The 25,850-nt window shown below is 38.7% G+C and overlaps 1 protein-coding gene across 1 annotated transcript in view; it reads left to right on the forward strand.

Moving 5' to 3' along the window:
* The window catches only part of MMP16 (matrix metallopeptidase 16), a 395,775-nt gene that overhangs the window by 348,704 nt on the left and 21,221 nt on the right, over positions 1–25,850 (forward strand). The window contains exon 7 of the mRNA XM_055546719.1: positions 4,306–4,444. Coding sequence (XP_055402694.1) covers positions 4,306–4,444 — 139 coding nt within the window. The remainder of the gene's footprint in view (positions 1–4,305; positions 4,445–25,850) is intronic.

Genomic DNA, 25,850 nt, shown 5'->3' on the forward strand with positions numbered 1-25,850 from the left:
GTTGTATTCTTATCTTCAGACTGCAACTTGTTTGTCTCAAAGAGGCGTTGGCCTGTCTCAATTGTGGGGAGATGCTAGAAATGTGAAGTGCTTCTCTGAGAAAAGTTTGAGTATATTCCCAGGACATTTCATCCAATTTCTTCCGATTCGTCGGCTTACAGAGCTTTTTGTTTTGTTTAATTGTTCCATAAATAATTATAGTCAGTTATTTCTTTGTTAGAATCCAGTAGTTTACAGAAATTTTATTTTAGGATATATATTACCATAATTTTAAAATGTTTTATGTGGAGATTGGAAAGACTTCACCACTCAGTTAAAACCCCTGTAGCAGATAGACCAAAATGCTTTTGTTTTTGCTTTAAATTATCAGAATATCATGTGTCCACATAGTATTGACATTAAACTCTGGGCCTTACTGCCCATATATATTTTATTAGATTAATCTTTTCATGACATAATTTTTATCTTAAAATCACATAAATGTGCCTCCTGCATGTTGATTAAAACATTTATCAATTCAAGCTGCCTAATATTATGGAAATTATGAACAGAAAGTTAACAGCATACCATTTCTGTCCTTTAGTGTGTCCATCTTGGCATGAAATGTTCCCTTGGTATCTCTAATTTTCTTGAAGAGATCTCTAGTAATATGCAGAGTTCAGTTCAGTCCACTTCAATCGCTCAGTCGTGTCCGACTCTTTGTGACCCCGTGAATTGCAGCACGCCAGGCAATGGCACCCCACTCCAGTCCTCTTGCCTGGAAAATCCCATGGATGGAGGAGCCTGGTGGGCTGCAGTCCATGGGGTGGCGAAGAGTCGGACACGACTGAGCGACTTGACTTTTCACTTTTCACTTTCATGCATTGGAGAAGGAAATGGCAACCCACTCCAGTGTTCTTGCCTGGAGAATCCCAGGGACGGGGGAGCCTGGTTAGCTGCTGTCTATGGGGTCGCACAGAGTCAGACACGACTGAAGCGACTTAGCAGCAGCAGCAGCAGCAGCAGCAGCAGCAGGCCTCCCTGTCCATCACCAACTCCCGGAGCTTACTCAAACTCATGTCCATCGAGTCAGTGATGCCATCCAGCCATCTCATCCTCTGTCGTCCCCTTCTCCTCCTGCCCCCAATCCCTCCCAGCATCAGGGTCTTTTCCAAAGAGTCAACTCTTCGTATGAAGTGGCTAAAATACTGGAGTTTCAGCTTTAGCATCATTCCTTCCAAATAACACCCAGGACTGATCTCCTTTAGAATGGACTGGTTGGATCTCCTTGCAGTCCAAGGGACTCTCAAGAGTCTTCTCCAACACCACAGTTCAAAAGCATCAATTCTTCAGTGCTCAGCTTTCTTCACAGTCTAACTCTCACATCCATACATAACTACTGGAAAAACCATAGCCTTGACTAGATGGACCTTTGTTGACAAAGTAATGTCTCTGCTTTTAAATATGCTATCTAGGTTGGTCATAACTTTCCTTCCAAGGAGTAAGCGTCTTTTAATTTCATGGCTGCAGTCACCATCTGCAGTGATTTTGGAGCCCAAAAATATAAAGTCTGACACTGTTTCCACTGTTTCCCCATCTATTTCCCACAAGTGATGGGACCAGATGCCATGATCTTCGTTTTCTGAATGTTGAGCTTTAATCCAACTTTTTCACTCTCCTCTTTCACTTACATCAGGATGCAGAGTACATCATGCTAAATGCTGGGCTAGATGAATCACAAGCTGGAATCAAGTTTCCTGGAAGAAATATCAACAACCTCAGATATGTAGATCATACTACTCTAATTACAGAAAGTGAAGTCAGGAGGTAAAGTGACTTTTGAGGAGGTTGAAAGAGGAGAGTGAAAAAGCTGGCTTGAAACTCAACATTAAAAAACTAAGATCATGGCATCCCATCTCATCGCTTCATGGCAAATAGAAGGGGAGAAAGTGGAGGCAGTGACAGACTTTATTTTCTTGGGCTCCAAAATCACTGTGATGGTGACTGCATCCATGAAATTAAGGGATGCTTGCTTCTTAGAAGGAAAGCTGTGATAAACCTAGACAGCATATTAAAAAGTGGAGACATCACTTTGCCAACAAAAGTCCGTCTAGTCAAAGCTATGGTTTTTCCAGTAGTCATGTATGGATGTGAGAGTTGCACTATAAAGAAAGCTGAGCACTGAAGAATTGATACTTTTGAACCGTGGTGTTAGAGAAGACTCTTGAGAGTCCCTTGGACTGCAAGGAGATCCACCCAGTCCATCCTAAAGGAAATCAGTCCTGAATATTCATTGGAAGGACTGATGCTGAAGCTGAAACTCCAATACTTTGGCTACCTGATGTGAAGAGCTGACTCATTAGAAAAGACACTGATGCTGGGAAAGATTGAAAGCAGGAGGAGAAGGGGACAGCAGAGGATGAGATGACTGGATGGCGTCACTGACTCAGTGGACATGAGTTTGAATAAACTCTGGGAATTGGTGATGGACAGGAAGGCCTGGTGTGCTATAGTCCATTTGGTCTCAAAGAATCGGACACGACCGAGTGACTGAGCTGATTCCAGTAGTCAAGTATGTATTATGAGACTTTATCCTTAAAGAAGGTTGATGACTGAAGAATTGATGCTTTGAAATTGTGGTGCTGGAGAAGACTCTTGAGAGTCCTTTGAACTTCAAGGAGATCAAACCAGTCAATCCTAAAGGAAATCAAACCTGAATATGCATTGACAAGATTGATGGTGAAGCTGATACTTTGACCATCTGATGCGAAGAGCCGACACATTGGAAAAGACCTTCGTGCTAGGGACCATTGAAGACAAAAGGCGAAGGAGGTGGCTGAGGATAAGATGGTTAGATAGTATCACCAAGTCAGTGAACATGAAATTGAGCATATTCTGGGAGTTGCTGCTGCTGCTGCTGCTGCTAAGTCTCTTCAGTCGTGTCCGATTCTGTGCGACCCCAGAGACGGCAGCCCACCAGGCTCCCCCGTCCCTGGGATTCTCCAGGCAAGAACACTGGAGTGGGTTGCCATCTTCTCCAATGCATGAAAGTGAAAAGTGAAAGTGAAGTCGCTCAGGTTGTCTACTTGAAAGTTACACAGTCGTGTCCTACTCCTAGCGACCCCATAGACTGCAGTCTACCAGGCTTCTCCGCCCATTGGATTTTCCAGGCAAGAGTACTGGAATGGGGTGCCATTGCCTTCTCCGATTCTGAGAGTTAGTGGAGGCCAAAAGAGTCTGACATGCTGCAGACTATGAGGTCACAAGAAGTAATGCATGACTTAGCAACTTAACAACAACCACATAATTTCCAATGAAACCTTGCTTGAAATATAATTAAATATTTAATTTTAATTTATTGAACACTAATTTTTAAAATATACCTGTTTTTATAATATTAAACCACTTTGGATAGTCTATAAATTATTCCAAAATTTTCAATAGAAAACAATTTAATGTCATTGGATATAACTTTTGGGGGAATAATTTTTGCCCTTAGTCAGAATTTATGGTGAAAAATATATTGTGTTTTGTCTAAAAAGTGAAAAATATTCACAAATATCTGCTTCAGGGCAAGGCAGATACATAATTCGCTGGTGATAATAGTAAACACATTTAATATAAAATGACCTGTGGTATGACTGAGTGAAGTATAGGTTATTATGACAGCAAATAGAAGTAATTGACCTATTCTTTAATCCACTCTAATGATCTTCCTTCAAGATTCCTTTGTTCAGTATAATTTATACTGTAAAAATTATACAGTGATAATTTATATAGTGTGTGTGTGTATATATATATAATGACAGTATAATTTATTGTCCAAACCACGATACATTTGAAGGTGAAAGAGGACTCTGTTTATAATTACATGAGACAGTAGTATAACATGGGCATGCTAGGAGGTATGGCCCCCCTATTTTATCCCAGCACTTTAGGTGTAGAGACCTTGCATATGTCTATAAATACAAAGGTGCATATGTGTTGCTATGCTGCTTTTATATTTTGGAAAGCTCACTTAATCCACAAATCTGGCAGGGTCTTGTCTGTGCTACCTCTGTTTTTCATCTAGAGATGATGTAAACTACTAAGATTAAGTATGTGTATGTTATCTTTTTAAACACAATGCGTAGATTAGACACTGGGTAGTTTACTACAAGAATCTTTGTGATCATTGTGGGCAAGTTGTTCAACTGATTATTTGACTGTTTTGATGCAGGACAGTGATAAGAGCGCTAGCACTACCTGTGAAAGCATTAAACCCTTGTCCAGGGAAGCTCCTGGAGGCCTCGCTCTTGTTGAGAGTTGCTTCTGTTCGCTCTGCAGGACCAGTGGTTTTGGCGAGTGAGAAACCACAGGGTGATGGACGGATACCCCATGCAGATCACTTACTTCTGGCGGGGCTTGCCTCCTAGTATTGATGCAGTTTATGAAAACAGTGATGGAAATTTTGTCTTCTTTAAAGGTAAGGAATATTTCCCATGTCTTGCTCTGTTATATCCTGGTCTCATTGCCCAGGACCTTGTTGTACACATAGGGATGAATAAATAAAACCTATTGTGTGAGTTTAGGTAGCTAATTCATTCTATAAAATGAACCACATATGTTAGCTACAAATATAAATGAAGCAAGATCAAAGATAATTTTAAATTCTCTAATTTATGTTTTCTCATACAATATCCCCATTTGTAAGTCAAATTTAAGAGGCACTGTGATCACTTAGAATTTTTAGATTTGGCCTAAAGGCACCAGAGAAATAAATATACAGATTAATAAATTAATTATTTAAAAGTAATTTTTCTAAGTTATTTGGGTTTTTTTTAAGAGTATTTGGGATTGCTTGCAGTTTTTACACAATGAAATTCATTTCACTTATTTTCATATATAATCTCTTCAATGTAATTTAGTCAACTTAATCTCTTTACATGATTTAGTCAATTTCTGTTAAATAGTTTTCAATAAACTAAGAAATTACTCATAAAGATAAGAAAAACTTATGAATAGAAAAAAGTCACCCAATCATTTTACCCAATAAAATCTGTTGTTTGTTATTTATCTGAGTGACAAATTTCAATTGCACAAATACTAATGTCTAGCATGCAAAAGTGAGATTATTTGAATTAAATTAAACTGAACTTAAGTCAAGTGACTGGCCCTCCCATCTTCTAAAGCTGTTCTGTGCTTAGTTGCTCAGTCATGTCTGACTTTTTGTGACTCCATGGACTGTAGCCCACCAGGCTCCTCTGTCCATGGGGATTTTCCAGACAGGAATACTGGAGTGGGTTACCATGCCCTCCTCCAGGGAATCTTCCCAACCCAGGGATTGAACCCAGGTCTCCCGCATTGCGGGTGGATTCTTTTGCTAATATTCAAAACAATAACTCTTAAGATCTTAAGTCTGTTGGGGGCAGGGGGCCCAGGGAAAAGAGACTGACTGAGTTGAAGGATTCAAAGAACTGTGAAGAGAACAAATTTGAGTTGACTTGAGGAAAAGTAGAATGCAGAATGAATGTGACTGAATGGATTACTTAAGAGTCTAAAGGACTGAGAATAAGCTTAAATAAGGATTGAGATTGCGGGAAAAGAAAAAGGAATCTTAAGAAAATAAAGCAATTATTCTCAGGACCAAACGAGAAGAATTTGTAGTGGTGATGAGAGTAATGAAAATACAGGATTTGTGAGATACTTGTCATACTTGTCATATTTTAAGTGAAGTCCAAACCACCCATATAAAATCAAGGTGTATACTCAGAATTTATTTTGTCTTTACAAATTATAACCTGAGAAAGAGGGGGTAATGTACATTAATTATAAGAATACCATGGTCCTGAAGTCATATTGCTAATTTTGAGCACTTACTAGCTGTATAAACTATACAGCTACTCAAGTCCATGTGCCTCAGTTTCTCCACCTGGAAAATGGTGGTACTACTGTTCCCCATCTCAGGATTGAAGACTAAATTAAGAGTACATGGGAAGTGCTTGGTACAAGTAAGCCCTCAATAAGTGCCAACTGTTGCTGCTGGTGGTACGATTACTATTAATATTATTGCCCTCCTGCTCTCTATAATAAGTATATAAAGGAAGTAGACATGTACTGTATCTTGCAGACAAAGAAAAGATACATCTGAAGGGTCTGGATCTTAGAGCCATGATACTTGGAAAGAAATTATCCTCCCCTGCATTTTTCTTTGGTCCTGTGTGTGGTAGCAGCAAAAAAAAAAAAAAAAAAAAAAAAAGAGGGAAGAAGCAACCCTGGGTAGCCTACAGCTGGAGGGCTGTCCCAGGCGGTCCCCTCTCATCCCAGGATCAATAGTGTTCTCTTACAAAACTGCCTGAGGAGAAACTGCCACAGTCCTAAATCAGTGTTCCTCCAGTTCTTTATTGCCGCAGGGCCTTCTCACTTTTTATCCGTGTTGCCTCTCCTCACTCCCTCACTCTGGAATGGCTAGCTCCTTTTCATCTTTCAACAGCTGGCATAAAAGGGATCTCTTCAGAGTGCACTCCCTGTCCACTCCATTTAAAGCAGTGTCTTCCAGCTTGCACCAGCCCTTGCAAAATGTGAAATCACCTGTAGCATTCAAATGTAAATTTCATGACAGATGGAACTGGTTTCTATTTTCTTACACACCACTATGTTTTCAGTGCCCAGAGCAGTGTTGGGTGCATAGTAGGTGCTCAACACACATTTTGATAAAAGTGGTATGGTTAAACATTTCTTTGACTCAGTCTGGTGTTTCTTATGTCGAGATGCTAACAGAACAACTCTGTCTCTTGTCACATATATACTTCTGAATGTTTAGCTTGTCAGTGGTGCCTCTTGATATACTGTCATTATAAAGAAATGTCTAATCTTAAAACTTTGCCACTCCAAGGACCCTGCTATGATGCTTCCTTCTCACATTACCTTCAAATAAAGGTGGACATGCAGCTCCTTTATTCCAAATGCCACTGCTTATCCAGAGGGAGCCAGAAGCTCTGGTTGCTTCCAATAAGACTATTCCTTTTTCTGGTATCTATCTCATTATTGTCACGAGGATTAAGAGTCCCAGAACTCTGGGCTTTGGGTGACACACCACCCCCTTTCTCATCTTTCTTGAAGCAATCACACAATCAAAATCCCTGTTCCAGCTTGCCACCATCTCTTAATGGCCTTTATCACCTGAAAGTGTAGGTAATCAGATCATCTCTTTCATCTCAAGACCATCATCGCCAACTCGCTCTAGGGACATTGAGACCACTTCATCTCTAGGGATCCAACTTCCCTCCCTGTTTAATTTTTTACATATTGTCTGGTAAACTATATGCTTCACTTGTTTATCGCTCATCTGTATCCTTCTCACTGGAATATCGGCTCATAAGGTCCAGATCTCTAGTTCGTTATTTATTTATTTATTTCATTTTAATACTGTTGTTTCCAGTACCTCAAACCAGGAGTTGATAAACTTTTCTCGGTAATGACCAAATAGCAAATATTTCAGCCGTTGAAGCCTGTACTATCTCAATTACAGATCCTTTTATTTTTCAACCTTCAAAAATGTAAATACTCTTCTTAGATTGTGGGCTGTACAAAAACAGGAGCTTGTCCTAGTTGCTGAACTCTGTTTTAATCAATGTCTGGAATGTAGTAAACACTAAACAAATAATTATTGAATGGATGAAGTATAAAACGCAAGACCTAATCTGTGTTTGTATTCACAGCTCTACACAAGTTGGTCTCAGCCTCTACCAGTCATCCTGAATGACTGTTACTAATGTATTTAAGCATTATTCTTCTCCAAGTTGTTCTTTTCTTGGCCCTCTTTCTCTTTGTTTCTTTCTCCTTGTTTTTCTCTTCTTCTAATATGTACTATGTGCATGCGTGCTCAGTTGCTGACTCTTTGCAACCCTGTAGACTGTAGCCCACCAGAGTCCTCTGTCCATGGGATTTTTCAGGCAAGAATGCTGAAGTAAGTTACCATTTTCACCTCCAGGGGGGCTTCCTGATGCAAAGATCTAACTTGTACCTCCTGCCTTATGCAGTGGAAGTTGTCAATACACAATTATAAAAAATCTATAGATGTAGTCAGTTTTATATTCATAGAATTTTATTGCTTTTTGATATGCAAAGATGTAGTATCAGTGTTGTCTTTGCTTCCAGCTAATATGTAACAACAGGGATCAGATTTGACCTTCCACCTAAAACCACTAAAAATTGGATAAAGTATATAAAACAATAATTTTCATGACATTGGACATCAAGAAAGGTAGTGAATCTTGACAGTTAAAAACAAAGAGAAGTAAGCCCAGAAATTGCCCCAGCTTCCTGTCTTGAAAGAATTCTAGGCTAGGGACCAACATCTAAGAATCCAGGTAGAGCTCAAAAGATTCTCTCAGTTGAGGAGACAGAGCTGAGAGTCTAGGACACCAAGGTGCCTACAGTTAACAAGACAAAGTAATGCAGAGGAAAGAGCTGTACAGACTGAAGACGTGGAGTTTTGTAGCGGAAACTCCTAACGTATGAGAGAGAGAATTGGACTGTATATGTGTATAAGCATGCAACTGAAGTCTAGAGAAAGAATCATGAAATGGATATAAAAGAAACAAAGCCTGACACTTACATAGGGCTAACGTAAGTACTTGTTGCCACCAGTCACGGGTTGTCCGTGCACAGTGAACATAGTCTTGCCTCAGTAGTGGGGAATTTTATCCTAGAAGGAGCACTGTTTCATTCCTCCCTAACAAATCTTAAAACACCTGAAGTAATCACATTGTTTTGAAGTAACAGTCCTAAAACTAAGGTCAAGAATAATTGTAGGGATACAAAAATATCCATATAGTCAGGAAAAATTCACAGTGTCTGACTTTCCCCATAAGATCAGAAATAAGACAAATGTATCCACACTTCCCAGTTGTATTCAATATTTTATGCATACATGCTCAGTCATGTCTGACTCTCTGTGACCCCATGGACTATAGCCCATCAGGTACCTCTGTCCATGGAATTTCCAGGCAAGAAAACTGAAATGGATTAGCATTTGCTACTCGAGGCGATCTTCCCGACCCAGGGATCGAACCCACATCTCCTGAATTTCCAGCATTGGCAGACAGGTTCTTTACCACTGTGCCACCTGGGAAGCCCCATTGTACTGGGTGTTATGCACTAGTGTAATAAACAGGAAGTAAAACAGTGTTCACAGACAATGTGATTGTCTGTGTAGAAAATTGGATGCCATCAGCCATTTATCTATAGTTGGTCAGTGAGTTTAGCAAGATCGCAAGCTATAATACTATCACGCAAAAATTAATTATATTTATATATGTTTTCAAGACTGTGAAGAGTCTGAGATTTTATCCTAAGCTAAAAAGTTAGCCTACCACACTTTCATGAATGTTGGTAGAAGATATGAAACTCCTGACTCAGAGAAAAAGAGAGGATCAAAAGAAGTAGCCATTTATATGAGTTCCCTGAGCCCCAGTTCTCAAGGGTGATGTGAAATTGACCCATTGAAATACTTGTAATCAGATATGTGAAGGAGAGGAACCACATTCTTAGCAAACTTAAATGTTTTATAATAAGCTGTAAACGGCCCAAATTTTCCCCAGAGGGAGGCATTTTATTTATTTTACTGAAAAGTAAGCAAATCCTCCCTTTACTATGGAGGGAGATTCTTTATAACCCAAGATTGTTGATACACTAACATCTTTGAAAATAAAGTCCAAAAGAGAGACACTATCAGTGCCTCTGCTCATGAGAGGTGCTGAGAAGCAAGTGACCTACAGAGAATTGTCTTCCATCAGATACTAGCAAACAATAATCAATAATTGAAATTTTTTAAAGATTACAAAGGCATCAAAATACCAAATATTTAGGGATATATATAAACATATATAAAAGCCAAATAACATGTGGATCACCTATACACTGAAAACTACAAAAAAATTGCTAAATGAAACTAAAGAATACAAATAAATAGATAAATGTGACTTATTCATAGATTTGACAAGTTGAATCCTGCCAAATTTATTGGATTCCTAACCACTGGACTGCCAGGGTATTCCCTCAAGTCTTACTTTAAAGTGATATTAGTCAAAAGAGCATGACATTGGTGTAAAGATACAAAATATATATATATATATATATATATATATGAGAATAAATTATATAAATATACAAATAGGACATATATATAATATAGAGAATCCAGAAATAAACTAAAAACATATATGAAATAGTAATTTCTCACAATAGTACAAAGGAAATTTAGTGGAAACATAATTTTTCAACAAGTGATGGTGAAAGCATGGGATGTTCACATGCAAAAAAACAAGTAAATAAACTTTAATGGAACAACAGACTGGTTCCAAATAGGAAAAGGAGTACGTCAAGGCTGTATATTGTCACCCTGCTTATTTAGCTTATATGCAGAATACATCATGAAAAACACTGGGCTGGAAGAAGCACAAGCTGGAATCAAGATTGCCAGGACAAATATCAATAACCTCAGATATGCAGATAATACCACCCTTATGGCAGAAAGTGGAGAGGAACTAAAGAGCCTCTTGATGAAAGTGAAAGAGGAGAGTGAAAAAGTTGACTTAAAGCTGAACATTCAGAAAACTAAGATCAAGGCATCTGGTCCCATCACTTCATGGGCAATAGATGGGGAAACAGTGTCAGACTATTTTTGGGGGCTCCAAAATCACTGCTGGAGAAGGCAATGGCACCCCACTCCAGTACTCTTGCCTGGAAAACCCCATGGATGGAGGAGCCTGGTAGGCTGCTATCCAAGGGGTCGCTAAGAGTCGGACACGACTGAGCAACTTCACTTTCACTTTTCACTTTCATGCATTGGAGAAGAAAATGGCAACCCACTCCAGTGTTCTTGCGTGGAGAATCCCAGGGACAGGGGAGCCTGGTGGGCTGCCATCTGTGGGGTCACACAGAGTCGGACACAACTGAAGTGACTTAGCAGCAAAATCACTGCAGATGGTGATTGCAGCCATGAAATTAAAAGACACTTACTCCTTGGAAGGAAAGTTATGACCAACCTAGATAGCATATTAAAAAGCAGACACATTACTTTGCCAACAAAGGTCCGTCTAGTCAAGGCTATGGTTTTTCCAGTGGTCATGTATGGATGTGAGAGTTGGACTGTGAAGAAAACTGAGTGCCGAAGAATTGATGCTTTTGAACTGTGGTGTTGGAGAAGACTCTTGAGAGTCCCTTGGACTGCAAGGAGATCCAACCAGTCCATTCTAAAGGAGATTAGTCCTGGGTGTTCTTTGGAAGGAATGATGCTAAAGCTGAAACTCCAATACTTTCAACCTCATCAGAAGAGTTGACTCATTGGAAAAGACTCCGATGTGGCAGGAATTGGGGGCAGGAGGAGAAGGGGACAACAGAGGATGAGATGGCTGGATGGCATCACTGACTCGATGGACGTGTTTGAGTGAACTCCGGGAGTTGGTGATGGACAGGGAGGCCTGGCGTGCTGCAATTCATGGGGTTGCAGAGAATCGGACACGCCTGAGCGACTGAACTGAACTGAACTGAATCCACACCTTGTGCCATATGTAAAAGTGATTTCTAAGTGGTTCAAACCTAAACGTGAGACATATAACTATAAAACAACTAGGAAAAAAACAGGATTAAAATATACATGACTTTGACTTAAGCCAAAATTTCTTATATTTGATGCCAAAATCACAATTCATAAAAGAAAATGGTAAATTGGACAACATCAACATTTTTAAAATTTGCTCTTCAGTGACACCAAGAGTATAAAAAGGCATGCCATCAGTGAGGAGACAATATTTGAAAATCACATATATTAGGAAAGATTTGTTTGTATCCAGCATATGTAAGGAACTCTCAGAATTCAATAAAAAGAAAACAAGCAACTCAGAAATGAGCAAGGATTGGAAAAGAAACTTTAACAAGGATGATAAATGGATGCCAAGAAAGCACATGAAAAGATGCTAAGCAGTACTAGTCATTCAGTTCAGTTCAGTTCAGTCGCTCAGTCGTGTCCAACTCTCTGTGACCCCATGCATCACAGCACGCCAGGCCTCCCTGTCCATCATCAACTCGCATATTTCACCCAAACTCATGTCAATCGAGTTGGTGATGCCATCCAGCCATCTCATCCTCTGTCGTCCCCTTCTCCTCCTGCCCCCAATCCCTCCCAGCATCAGAGTCTTTTCCAGTGAGTCAACTCCTCGCATAAGGTAGCCAAAGTATTGGAGTTTCAGCTTTAGCATCAGTCCTTCCAATAAACACCCAGAGCTGATCCCCTTTAGAATGGACTGGTTGGATCTCCTTGCAGTCCAAGGGACTCTCAAGAGTCTTTTCCAACACCACAGTTCAAAAGCATCAATTCTTTGGTGCTCAGCTTTCTTCACAGTTCAACTCTCACATCCATACATGACCACTGGAAAAACCACAGCCTTGACTAGATGGCCTTTGTTGGCAAAGTAATGTCTCTGCTTTTGAGTATGCTATCTAGGTTGGTCATAACTTTCCTTTCAAGGAGTAAGCATCTTTTAATTTCATGGCTGCAATCACCATCTGCAGTGATTTTGGAGCCCACCAAAATAAAGTCTGACACAATTTCCACTGTTTCCCCATCTATTTCCCATGACGGATGCCATGATCTTAGTTTTTCTGAATGTTGAGCTCTAAGCCAACTTTTTCACTCTCCTCTTTCACTTTCATCAAGAGGCTCTTTAGTTCCTCTTCACTTTCTGCCATAATGGTGGTGTCATCTGCATATTGAGGTTATTGATATTTCTCCCGGCAATCTGATTCCAGCTTGTGTTTCTTCCAGCCCAGCCTTTCTCACGACGTACTCTGCATATAACTTAAATAAGCAGGGTGACAATATACAGCCTTGACGTACTCCTTTTCTATTTGGAACCAGTCTGTTGTTCCATGTCCAGTTCTAATTGTTGCTTCCTGACCTGCATATAGGTTTCTCAAGAGCAGGTCAGGTGGTCTGGTATTCCCATCGCTTTCAGAATTTTCTACAGTTTATTGTGATCCACACAGTCAAAGGCTTTGGCATAGTCAATAAAGCAGAAATAGATATTTTTCTGGAACTCTTTTGCTTTTTCGATGATACAGTGGATGTTGGCAATTAGGAAATACAAATTAAAACCTCTATGAGATGCATATTTGTTACAATGACTAAATTTAAAAAGACTGACCAGGCCAAAGTAACCCTGCCAATTTGACAATTCCTTTAAAAGTTAAGCATATAGATACCATTGCAATCAGAAATTTTCCCAAGATAAATGAAAACATTTGTGCAAAAACATATACACAAATACTCCAAGCAGACATATTTGTGATAAAAACTGGAAACTATTTATTTATTCTAAATAGGTTAATAGATAAACAAACTATGGTATATCTATATAACAGAATACTTCTCAGCAATAAAAAAGGATGAAGTACTGATTCATACTATAAATGAATGAGATTCAAATAATTATGCTGAGTTTAAAAATTCTGACAAAAAGCATACATGTTGTACTGTTACATTAACATAAAATTCTGGAAAGTGAAAGTAATCTCTGGTGATAGTAAATACCTCAATGGGTGCCTGAGGAAAAATGAGATAGATTTGGGCAGTAACAAATAGAGAGGGGCATGAGAAAATATTTCAAGATGATGAATATTTTCATTATTTTGATTGTCTACATACATTGGATATGTTGACATATCCAATATATACATACATTGGATATACATATATTGAAACTTAAATTATTTGTTGCTAACATGCTGTTTATTGCTTGTTGTCTGAGTTTATGTTGGAATAGTTTCAGCAAATATTTCATTAATTTAAAAATATTGGTGACCATGGGTGGTAAAATTTTATTCCTTCATTGTTCCATAGCATATTAATTATGAGCATCCAAATTTGCTTTTATGATTCAGTCACTTACTTAAACCTAGTGCTAATCAAGCAGTCTGTCCCTGATGGCACAGATGCCTTATTCCTCAGCAACCTCTCTTCTTGGTTAAAGTTCTTGTGCTACTGAGAACAGTGACATGAGAAATTAACTAAACATTAATGTAGAATTAATTAATTTACTACATATATCATATTCAAAACTTTATATAATACCAATTTAATTTCAATGTTACAATTTACAATGATTATAATGTATTTTCCAATAAGTGTTTCTATTAGAACTGACTTTGTAAAATATATTGATGCCAACATTATGAATAACTTCATCTTTGCTATTTTATATTATTATCTATGTTCTATTTTTCTCTCTATTCTAATTTCTTTAGTCTTATTTTTTTTCTATTTATATTTTACCATTTTATCACATTTTTGCATAATGAAGCAAGGTATAAGTATGTATATAAATATTAATATTTTAAGGAATTTTCTTGTCAACCTCACATGTGTAGTTTTAGTTTTTTCTTAGAAACCAGTTCTTAATATCTCCCTTCACTGGTCAACATGCTACTCAGTGTAGCTGCATATTGTGTAAGGCTAGGAAAGGTCGCTGTTCATTCCAATCCCAAAGAAGAGCAATGCCTAAGAATGCTCAAGCTACCATACAATTGTGCTCATTTCCCATGCTACTAAGGTTATGCTCAAAATCCTTCAAGCTAGGTTTCAGCAGCTAGTGATCCAACAACTTCCAGTACAGCTGGGTTTAGAAAAGGCAGAGGAACCATAGATCAAATTGGCAACATTTGATGGATCATAGAGAAAACAAGGAGATTCTACCTGGATCATAGAGAAAGCAAGGGAATTCCAGGAAAACATCTACTTCTGTTTCATTGACTACACTAAAGCATTTAACAGTGTGAATAAAAACAAACTGTGGAAAATTCTTAAAAAGATGGGAATACCAGACCACTTTAACTCTCTTCTGAGCAACCTGTATTCAGGTCAAGAAGCAGCAGTTAGAACCAGATATGGAACAATGGACTGGTTCCAAATTGGTAAAGGAGTACAGTCAAGGCTGTATATTGTCACCCTGCTTATTTGACTTACATGCAGAATATATCATGCAAAATGAGAGGCTGGATGAATCACAAGCTGGAATCAAGTTTTCTTGAGGCACAAATCTAGAAATATAGACCAATGGAGCATGATAGAAAGCCTAGAGATAAACCCATGCACCTATGGGTATCTTATTTTTGACAAAGGAGGCAAGAATATACAATGGGGCAAAGACAGCCTCTTCAATAAATAGTGGTGGGAAAACTGGACAGCTACATGTAAAAGGCTGAAATTAGAACACTTCCTAATACCATCAGTTCAGTTCAGTTCAGTCACTCAGTCGTTTCCAACTCTTTGCGACCCCATGAATCGCAGCACGCCAGGCCTCCATGTCCATCACCAACTCCCAGAGTTCACTCAAACTCACGTCCATTGAGTTGGTGATGCCATCCAGCCATCTCATCCTCTGTCGTCCCCTTCTCCTCCTGCCCCCAATCCCTCCCAGCATCAGAGTCTTTTCCAATGAGTCAACTCTTCGCATGAGGTGGCCAAAGTACTGGAGTTTCAGCTTTAGCATCATTCCTTCCAAAGAACACCCAGAGCTGATCCCCTTTAGAATGGACTGGTTGGATCTCCTTGTAGTCCAAGGGACTCTCAAGAGTCTTCTCCAACACCACAGTTCAAAAGCATTAATTCTTCAGTGCTCAGCTTTCTTCACAGTCCAACTCTCACATCCATACATGACCACTGGAAAAACCACAGCCTTGACTAGATGTACCTTTGTTGGCAAAGTAATGTGTCTGCTTTTCAATATGCTATCTAGGTTGGTCATAACTTTCCTTCCAAGGAGTAAGCGTCTTTTAATTTCATGGCTGCAGTCACCATCTGCAGTGATTTTGGAGCCCCCCAAAATAAAGTCTGACACAATTTCCACTGTTTCCCCATCTATTTCCCATGAAGTGATGGGACCAGATGCCATGATCTTCATTTTCTGAATGTTGAGCTTTAAGCTAACTTTTTCATGCTCCTCTTTCACTCTCATCAAGAGGCTCTTTAGTTCCTCTTCACTTTCTGCCATAAGGGTGGTATCATCTGCATATCTGAGGTTATTGATATTTCTCCTGGCAATCTTGATTCCAGCTTGTGCTTCTTCCAGCCCAGCGTTTCTCATGACGTACTCTGCATATAAGTTAAATAAGCAGAGTGACAATATGCAGCCTTGACGTACTCCTTTTCCTATTTGGAACCAGTCTGTTGTTCCATGTCCAGTTCTAATTGTTGCTTCCTGACCTGCATATAGGTTTCTCAAGAGGCAGATCAGGTGGACACAAAGATAAACTTACAGTGGATTAAAGACCTAAACATAAGACCAGAAACTATAAAACTCTTAGAGGAAAACATAGGCAGAACACTGTATGGTATAAATCACAGCAAGATTCTCTATGACCCACCTTCCAGAGTAGTGGAAATAAAACCAAACCTAAAGAAGTGAGAACTAATTAAACTTAAAAGCTTTTGCACAGCAAAGGAAATTACAAGCAAGGTGAAAGACAACCCTCAGAATGAGGGAGAATTTTAGCAAATGAAACAACTAACGAAGGGTTAATTTCCAAACTATATAAGCAATTCATACAACAGAATACCAGAAAAAAAAACAACACACACACATCAAAAAGTGGGCAAAGACCTAAACAGACATTTCTCCAAAAGAGATATACAGATGGCTTAGAAACACATGAAAAGATGCTCAATATAACTGGTTATTAGAAAAATGCAAATTACAGCTGCAGTGAAATATCTCATAGCGGGCACAACGGCCACCATCAAAAAATTTACAAATAATAAATGCTGGACAGAGTGTGGAGGAAAGGGGATGTAAATTGATATAGCCACTATGGAAGACAGTATGCTACTGCTGCTAAGTTGCTTGAGTCGTGTCCGACTCTGTGCAACCCCATAGACAGTAGCCCACCTGGCTCCCCTGTCCCTGGGATTTTCCAGGCAAGAACAATGGGGTGGGTTGCCAGTTCCTTCTCCAATGGAAGATAGTATAGGGATTCCTTAAAAAGCTAGGAATAAAAATACCATATGACACATCAATCCCACTACTAAGCATAATACTCTGAGGAAATCAAAATTGAAAAAGACACATGTACGCCAACGTTCATAGCAATACTGTTTACAATAGCTAGGACATGGAAGCAGCCTAGATGTCTTATTGACAGATGAATGGATAAAGTTGTGGCACATACATAAAATGGAATATTACTCAGCCATATAAAGGAACATATTTGATTCAGTTGTAATGAGGTGGATCAACCTAGAGCCTATTATGCAGAGTGAAGTGAGTCAGAGATAAACAAATACTGTATATTAATGCATATATATGGAATCTAGAAAGATGGTACTGATGAACCTATTGCAGAGCATCAATGGAGACACACATAGAGAACAGATTTATGGACATGGACTTGGGGGAGGAAGGAGAGGGTGGTACGAATGGAGAGAATAGCATGGAGACATATACATTACCATGTGTAAAATGGATGTGTAAATTGGTTAATGGGAATTTGCTGTGAGCCTAAGGGGACTCAAACCAGGGAGGGCTCTGTAACAAGCTAGAAGGGTGGGAAGGGGTGGAGGGAGGTTCAAGAGGCAGAGGACACGTGTGTGCCTATGGCTGACTCACGTTGATGTAGCAGAAGCCAGCACAATGTTGTGTAGCAATTATCCTTCATATAAAAATAAATAAATTAAAAAACACACAGATTACTGGGAGAAATATCAACCACCTTAGATGTGCAGATGATATCTATTGGCAGAAAGTGAAGAAGAACTAAAGAGCCTCTTGATGAGGGTGAAAGAGGACAGTGAAAAAGCTGGCTTGAAACAGAAAAAAAACTTAAAATCATTAAGAAAAACTTAGATCATGGGGTCCAGTCCTATCACTTCCTGGCAAATAGAGGGGGAGAAGTGGAAGCAGTAACAGATTCTGTATTTTTGGGCTCCAAGATCACAGTGGATGGTTGCTCCTTGAAAAGAAAGCTATGGCAAACCTAGACAATGTATTAAAAATCAGGGACATCACTTTGATGACAAAGGTCCATATAGTCAAAGCTATGGTTTCTCCAGTATCATGTACAGATGTGAGAGTTGGACCATTAGGAGGACTGAGCACTGAAGAATTGATCTTCTGAATTGTGTGCTGAAGAAGATTCTTGAGAGTCCGTTGGACTACAAGGAGATCAAACCAGTCAAGAGAAACAAACCCTGAATATTCATTGGAAGGGCTGATGCTGAAGCTGAAGTTCCAATAGTTTGGCTACCTGATGCAAAGAACTGACTCATTGGAAAAGACCCTGATGCTGGGAAAGATTGAGGGCAGGAGGAGAAGGGGACGACAGAGGATGAGATAGTTGGATGGTATCACCTACTCAATGGATGTGAGTTTGAGCAAGCTCTGGGAAATAGTGAAGGACAGGGGAGGCTGGCTGGTTGCAGTCTGTGGGGTTGCAGAGTCAGACACGACCAAGTCACTGAACAACAATAACAAAGATAAATATATAAATTACAAGCCCTTCTGCTCAATGCTAGCCAGTCTCATGATTTGATACATGTGACTGTCACACGGTATTCCTGGCACTGTTTAGATCAGTTCGTTCAGTTCAGTTGCTCAGTCGTGTCCGACTTTTTGCGACCCCATGAACCACAGCAAGCCAGGCTTCCCTGTCCATCACCAACTCCCGGAATTTACTCAAACTCATATCCATTGAGTCGGTGATGCCATCCAACCATCTCATCCTCTGTCGTCCCCTTCTCCTCCCGCCTTCAATCTTTCCCAGCACCAGGGTCTTTTCAAATGAGTCAGCTCTTCGCATCAGGTGGCCAGAGTATAGGAGTTTCAGCTTCAACATAAGTCCTTCCAATGAACACCCAGGACTGATCTCCTTTAGGATGGACTGGTTGGATCTCCTTGCAGTCCAAGGAACTCTCGAGAGTCTTCTCCAACACCACAGTTCAAAAGCATCAATTCTTCAGTGATCAGCCTTCTTCACAGTCCAACTCTTACATCCATACATGACCACTGGAAAAACCATAGCCTTGACTAGACAGACCTTTGTTGGCAAAGTAATCTCTCTGCTTTTTAATATGCTGTCTAGTTGGTCATAACTTTCCTGCCAAGGAGTAAGCATCTTTTAATTTCACGGCTGCAGTTACCATCTGTAGTGATTCTGGAGCTCCCCAAAATAAAGTCAACCACTATTTCCACTGTTTCCCCATCTATTTGCCATGAAGTGATGGGACTGGATGCCATGATCTTAGCTTTCTGAATGTTGAGCTTTAAGCCAACTTTTTTTTTAGAATAGTGATGTCTAAACAGAACCCCTTATCCCTTGAATTGACAGCTGTTAAACTGAATCATTCTCTTTTATGTGTCTTCAAAAATTGGTTTATTTTATGAGAAAGCCCTAGAAATAGAAAATGTATCACATGTCAATGAAGTAATATGCTTTGTTCCAGCAACTTAACTTACTACACACTTTGTGCTAGTCAGCTATCCAAGTATCACTAATATCCAGTAATAATGTTTTGTAAGGATGATCAAGCCATGTATTTATGTTCTCAATTATTAGTCATGTTCAGACTGAATGGTTATGAGTTGATAATATCAAAAATCTATGTTAGAAACTGAATTGGTGCAATGTCCTTCGAGAGTCAGACATAAATTTAAAAAACACCTTTCGTGTTGTCCAAATCAGTAGTAATAATAATTAAGTAGTTCAATAGTTGTCTGAAAAGTTTTCTCGTTGTTATCAATCAATAACCTTTAAGCAGAATTTATCCTTTTTGACAATTTCATTTCAAAAGGCAAAAATCACTTATAGAATAGGAACTAGAATATCTAAGGTAGAAAAGAGGAAGGGAATAAAGTTTGGGAATAAGAAAGACATACAAAAGACGTGTATCAAAAGTGAAGTGAAGTGAAGTGAAAGTCGTTCAGCTGTGTCCAACTCTTTGCGACCCCATGGACTATACAGTCCATGGAATTCTCCAGGCCAGAATACTGGAGTGGGTAGCCTTTTCCTTCTCCAGGGGATCTTCCCAACCCAGGGGTTGAACCCAGGTCTCCCGCATTGCAGATGGATTCTTTACAGCTGAGCCACAGGGGAAGCCCATATCAAAAGCAAAGAGTTGTCTAAAATATGTGATACTGGAAGATGACAAAAAATAATAGTTTGCTTAAGAAATGGTTTATGTGACTTGCATTATTACTTTACTTCAGAAGCTCATAAACCGCAATTTCTTTATGCTTCTTACACTCTTGAAAGGTTTAGGAAGTGCTAATGAAGTTCATTTAGGGTAGAAATATGTTGTTTCTTACATAGTGAAATGCATAATCTAAAGGATCTTTTATTAAATAGGTGAATATAAAGATTACTTATTTCTCTATAGGAAGTAATGGAAAATTGATACTTAAAAAATTACACTAGATAGAAAACTTTACATTCAGTGGCCTTGGTGTACACAATAATAGATTTATAACAAATAAACTGTGCTATTTTTTAAATTAAAATATTTAAAATATTCAGAGAAATTTAATATTAACATTTATATTTTATATTGATATGAAGCAAAGGGCTACATGTTTAATATTTGAAAATCTCCTGTGATATATTTCCTCTACTAATTTATAATTCTTCAAAAAGTCTGTGGTATGCTTTTCTTTTTTTTCATTAATTTATTTTAATTGGAGGATAATTGCTTTTCAATATTGTGGTGGTTTCCCCATACATTGACATGAATCAGCCACAGGTACACGTGTGTCCCCTCCATCCTGAGTCCCCCCAGCCACCTCCCTCACACCCCATCCCTCGGGGTTGTCCCAGAGCACCAACTTTGGGTGCCCTGCTTCCTGCACGGAACTTGTATTGGCCATCTGTTCTGCATATGGTAATGTACATTTTTCAATGCGAATCTCTCAAATCACGCCACCCTCGCCTTCTCCCAGAGTCCAAAAGTCTGTCCTTCACATCTGTGTCTCCTTTGCGGCCCTGCATGTAGGACCACCGTATATGGTATGCTTTTCTTACAGCTGTTTTCATTTTTACTTCCAACTGCAATATTTTTCATCTGCAGTGCTTGTGTGTCTAAATGTTCCTCATTTTCAAACACGTCTGTCACATCCTTTTCTTTATTGTGTTTGAGTCTGAGTCCCCTGGGAAGCCAACACTAAGATAAACTAAAAGGGAGGGAGGTAAACCTGTTAAAGGTATGAAGGAGTAAACAGAACTGGCAGTGTCTTGGCAAACCCAAAAAGGAGCTCCAAGTAAAACTTGCCCACTGGAGAGGTCCCCGTAGGGCAAAAATGGCCAGAATGTAGTACCTGCTTTAGTGTTAAGTCATTGCCTGGAAGCTGCCAAGTACAGCGTTACCTGATCAAAGGCACTCAGCTGACTGCTTGGCCCAACTGTCAGATCCAAAGGTATTCAGCTGAATGGCCAGTTCTTTCTTCAAGGCAGGCCTAAGCTACATACCTCACCCTCTGCCGCATTTGCTTAAGTATGCAAAATTCTCTGATTACTTGATAATAAACGTTGGTAACACATGGCCTCCAGCATTTATTCACATTTCTTGAATAACATACCTATAAACAATATAGAAATTAAAACTTAATTTAAATAATTAGGCACTGATATCAATCAGTAATCATTGATTATTGACATTATTTATTTGAGTAAGTAGAAAGCAAATTTGTTCAGCAAAACATTGTGTTATATAATAAGAAGTACCATTTATTGGGTGCTATGAGTGTGAATTGAGCTTCCCTGGTGGTTCAGACAGTAAAGCATCTGCCCACAATGTGGGAGACCCGGGTTCGATCCCTGGGTCAGGAAGATCCCCTGGAGAAGGAAATGGCAACCCACTCCAGTACTCTTGCCTGGAAAACTCCATGGACTGAGGAGCCTGATAGGCTATAGTCCATGGGGTCGCAAAGAGTCGGACACAACTGAGCGACTTCACTTTCACTATGAATGTGGATATATTATACATTTGATCTATCATTGTTTCCAGAACTCTGAATGAGAGATATCAGTATTTTATATATAAACTAGGAAAGGAAGGCTCAGATTTAGTGACTTGCCCCAGATCTCACAGCTAATAATTGGTAGAACAATCATCCCTTGGTTCTATCTGATTTCAAAGCTACTGAATGTTTCACTAAGTCACAGTGAAAGTGTATTAGTCATGCAGAGTCTAATAAAGAATGTATTATTTATGATAATTTAAAAAGTATAGTGTTCTCAAAGAATATATCACTCTTGAACAGTAATCAGCCAAATAGGCATAATTGTTGGGTAATCCAAGTACAGGCTTATTTATATGAAGAAAAGCCAGCCAATATGAAATTTATGCTCTAATCTTTTCTGTTAAAGTGTCGAGAGCCGCATGAGACATTACAGACAAAATGGAGGCATGGCCTCAACCCCCTCTCCTCATCCTGCAGACACGGTCCCGGGATGAAGGAGTTAGGTTTTGTGATTCTGACTTGTTCTTTCCTTTATTTGGTTGAGTTGGCTGGAAAGAATATTAAGGTGCTTATTGTTCTTGAGAGAAGCATGAGAAAGCACGAAGCCTTCTGTAGTTCTGCCCAGAAAATAATCTATAAAGTAACCACTATTTGTTCAAGGATTTTTACAAAGAATGTCCCAGGATGAGCACATAGGCCACAGCTTGAGGCCATGGGAAGGATTGTTATCTGAGACCTGTTTATGAGGGAAATATTTATGGCAAAAGAAGTTTGCTGAGCTTAGGGTTTAGGAATAATTAAGAATAGCTAGAAACCTTTTTAGGAGATAGTGATCTTAAGATGCTAGGGGCAAACAGGATTTAGAAAGATAAGAAATAAACAGGAATGTAGCATGAGTTACAATGTAATCACAAGTTAAGTATAGGACACATAAGAGGAAGTAGATAATAGATAGTAAAGCCGATTCTGAGAGAATAGCTGAAACAGGAACTCTGTTTGTAGGGCAACAATAATTTCTGGGGACAATAAATCTGGGTGGGGAAAACTAAAAATGTCAAACCTCTGACCTAATGCTTTTGCCAAAATATAAAAGACAACCTGAAGCTTGAAATAAACATGTAGTCCGGTCCCTTGAGTCAGAGGCTACATCATCCCCTGCCGACACCACTCACCCCTTCAGGCTGATTCCCTGGCTGCTGGAGCTGGACTTCGGCATTAAAGGTTGCAGATATGGTCTCTGTATCTATATTTATATCTATATTTAGATATAAATAGATATATTTATATCTATATCTATATTTATATTTATATATAGAGATATCTATATCTCTATATATCTATAGATATATATCTATATCTATATTTAGTTACTAAATGCTGTCATTGTAGGGTAAAAGAAGATCAGATAGTTTGTTAATGAATTAGTGTTTCTGTGTTTAGATAACATTTTATTTACAAAAAGAGACAGCATCGGGTGGCTCTAGTGTACTGACCACTTTTGTAATAGAAGATACAAACTATAAATACAGAAAGACAGTTTTGTAGACTCTGAAGAGACAAAAATACAATTCTTTTAAAAATTAATAATTTAAAAAGTGTATCTAATTACTGAGGATTCAGTGAGCAAGGCATGAGTACAATACATTGGATTAATTAATAAACACTTCCAAAAATAAATGTAGAGTGATTCATTGATAAAGGGGGAAGGAAGTGTGAAATCATCAGGAGTTCTGAAAGCCAGACAGAGTATAAACATATTCTGTTTTGAAAGTCAATTTGCATTAGTAAATTAAGCACTGAATTAAGAGACATGGATTGTAGTACAAATCTATTAGCAACTGGTTGTGTGATTTTTAAGCAGAGCACTTTTTGACTTATAAAATAAAGGTATTAGGCTGAATTCTCAACCGTTTCTTTTGACCCAGTGCATGTGAAAAATATAGTGCCCACCTCTCATTAACTGGGGCTTACGCAGTTAAAGGGTGTTAGGAAAGCAGGTAAGAGTTTCAGCCTCCTGAGTTGGCACTGACCTTCTAATAAAAATCTTTTAAAGTAATTAGACATTATGCTTTTCCTTGTAGGAACAAGCATATGATTTAAAAATGCATTATGGTGTTATTTGCATAATGTTTGTTTCTTGTGCTAGTCCCTCAGCTCCAAAGAAGCAAGAGCCTAGTATATTTCCTATATTTTTGTATCTGCACCTCCTAGTTCAATAACTGGCTATAATAGGCTTTTAACAAGCAGACATTGGCTGGATGGATAGACGCATGGATGGATGTATGAATGGATGGATGGACCGACCACTGGGTGAATCTCATTGAAAAATTATTGGAATAGGTGTTCTGTAAAGTATCCGCAGGCTCCAAACATTCTTTGAGGTTATTCATTTTATTTATAAAGCTTCTCTGTCTTTAATTTAGACTTGTTGATATTTTCCTCTGTATCCTGCCAAGTACAATGTCAGTAAGGACCAGTTTTTTCCACTTGCTCCAGAAATCACCCTCACATGAAATCCAGTAAATGCCTTCTTTTTGCCAAACAGGCAATATTTTCCTACAGAACCAGACCATCTGGTTCTAAGGTAGTTTAAAAATCCACTTCTGTTAAAAAAAAAATAGTTGAATATGAATCTCTCATACTTACTCAAAATCTGAAAAATAGGAACAAAGTCATTTCAATTTTGTTCAAATCTTGCCTCATCAAGATACAAAAGAAATCATACAATTGTATTTCCTTAATAAGCACTTGGAAAATTAAATGTTTAACTCACACTGGACAACACGTAAGCTGCATCTCTGCGGACATTTTCTCATGCTGCAATCATCAGGACAGCTGGATGTCCTTGAGCCTAGCAGCATCACCAGAAAGCCTGGAAAGAGTGTGAAGAGATTTCATGGAAAGCACAGAGGTTAGGGATAGCTAAAGGAAGTGCTCTAAAGCGTCCTAGAGTGCTTCTGCTGGGAATAAAAGACAACCCACGGAGCCCAGCTGCCAAACGTTTCACTCTGGGTAGCTCTCACGGGAGGCATTGAAACCATATACTCTTTGCTAATTAAAGGTGAGATGAAAGGATTGGATTCCTCAAGTCATTGAGGTAAGGAACAGGATTTTCATTCTCTTTCTTCCATTATTGTAAGGCTTTCTATTTTATATGCCATAGACTAAAATATAGAACAAACTGGAAAACAGCTCTGTGGATCTTCTGTCTCACTAACTCTGGCAAGGAAGTGACCTGGGCCTTTGGGATGTGTTGTTTTTGTTTTTGTTTTTGTTTCTTTTAAATAAAGCATTCAGATTAAACAGTGACTCAGAAGAGGTATATATGTTTATGATTATATTTTCCAGCAAACAGTTAAATATAATCATTTAAATAGTCCTCCAACATAGTACTGGGTCATGCTTTTAAAGTTTCTCAGACTGTCTGATAGTTATAAAGTAAATTTTTCTTATTCTCTCAGCAAGACTCAAGGCTAAAGCCCAAGATATTATTTATGTAATCATTTTTATCCCTTTATGTAAGATTTTAGATATTGTATACAATTATTTATATAATATTAAATATAATTATTTCAATCAATAACCATTTTTTAAGCGCCTACTACTTTTCGGGCATTATATACAAGGTGCGGCAGGAAAATGGTATTGGATATCCCACATTGCAGGCAGATGCTTTATTGTCTGTGCCACCAGGGAAGCCCTACCTTCTGCTGAGTGGTAAAGTCTCTCAGTATACCCTGGATCATATTGACAAGAATAAAGGCAAGGGTGGCTATGCTCCTCTCTTCTCATTTGCCTAAGTCATATTTCCATAACTCTTCAGAGTTTTAACTGACCCTAGAATTGGAGTGGTGATATAGAGGGAGGCTATGGAGAACAGTAAGATCC

Source organism: Bubalus kerabau, chromosome 14 (assembly GCF_029407905.1).
Source record: "Bubalus kerabau isolate K-KA32 ecotype Philippines breed swamp buffalo chromosome 14, PCC_UOA_SB_1v2, whole genome shotgun sequence".
In the NCBI taxonomy this organism is placed as follows: Eukaryota; Metazoa; Chordata; class Mammalia; order Artiodactyla; family Bovidae; genus Bubalus; species Bubalus kerabau.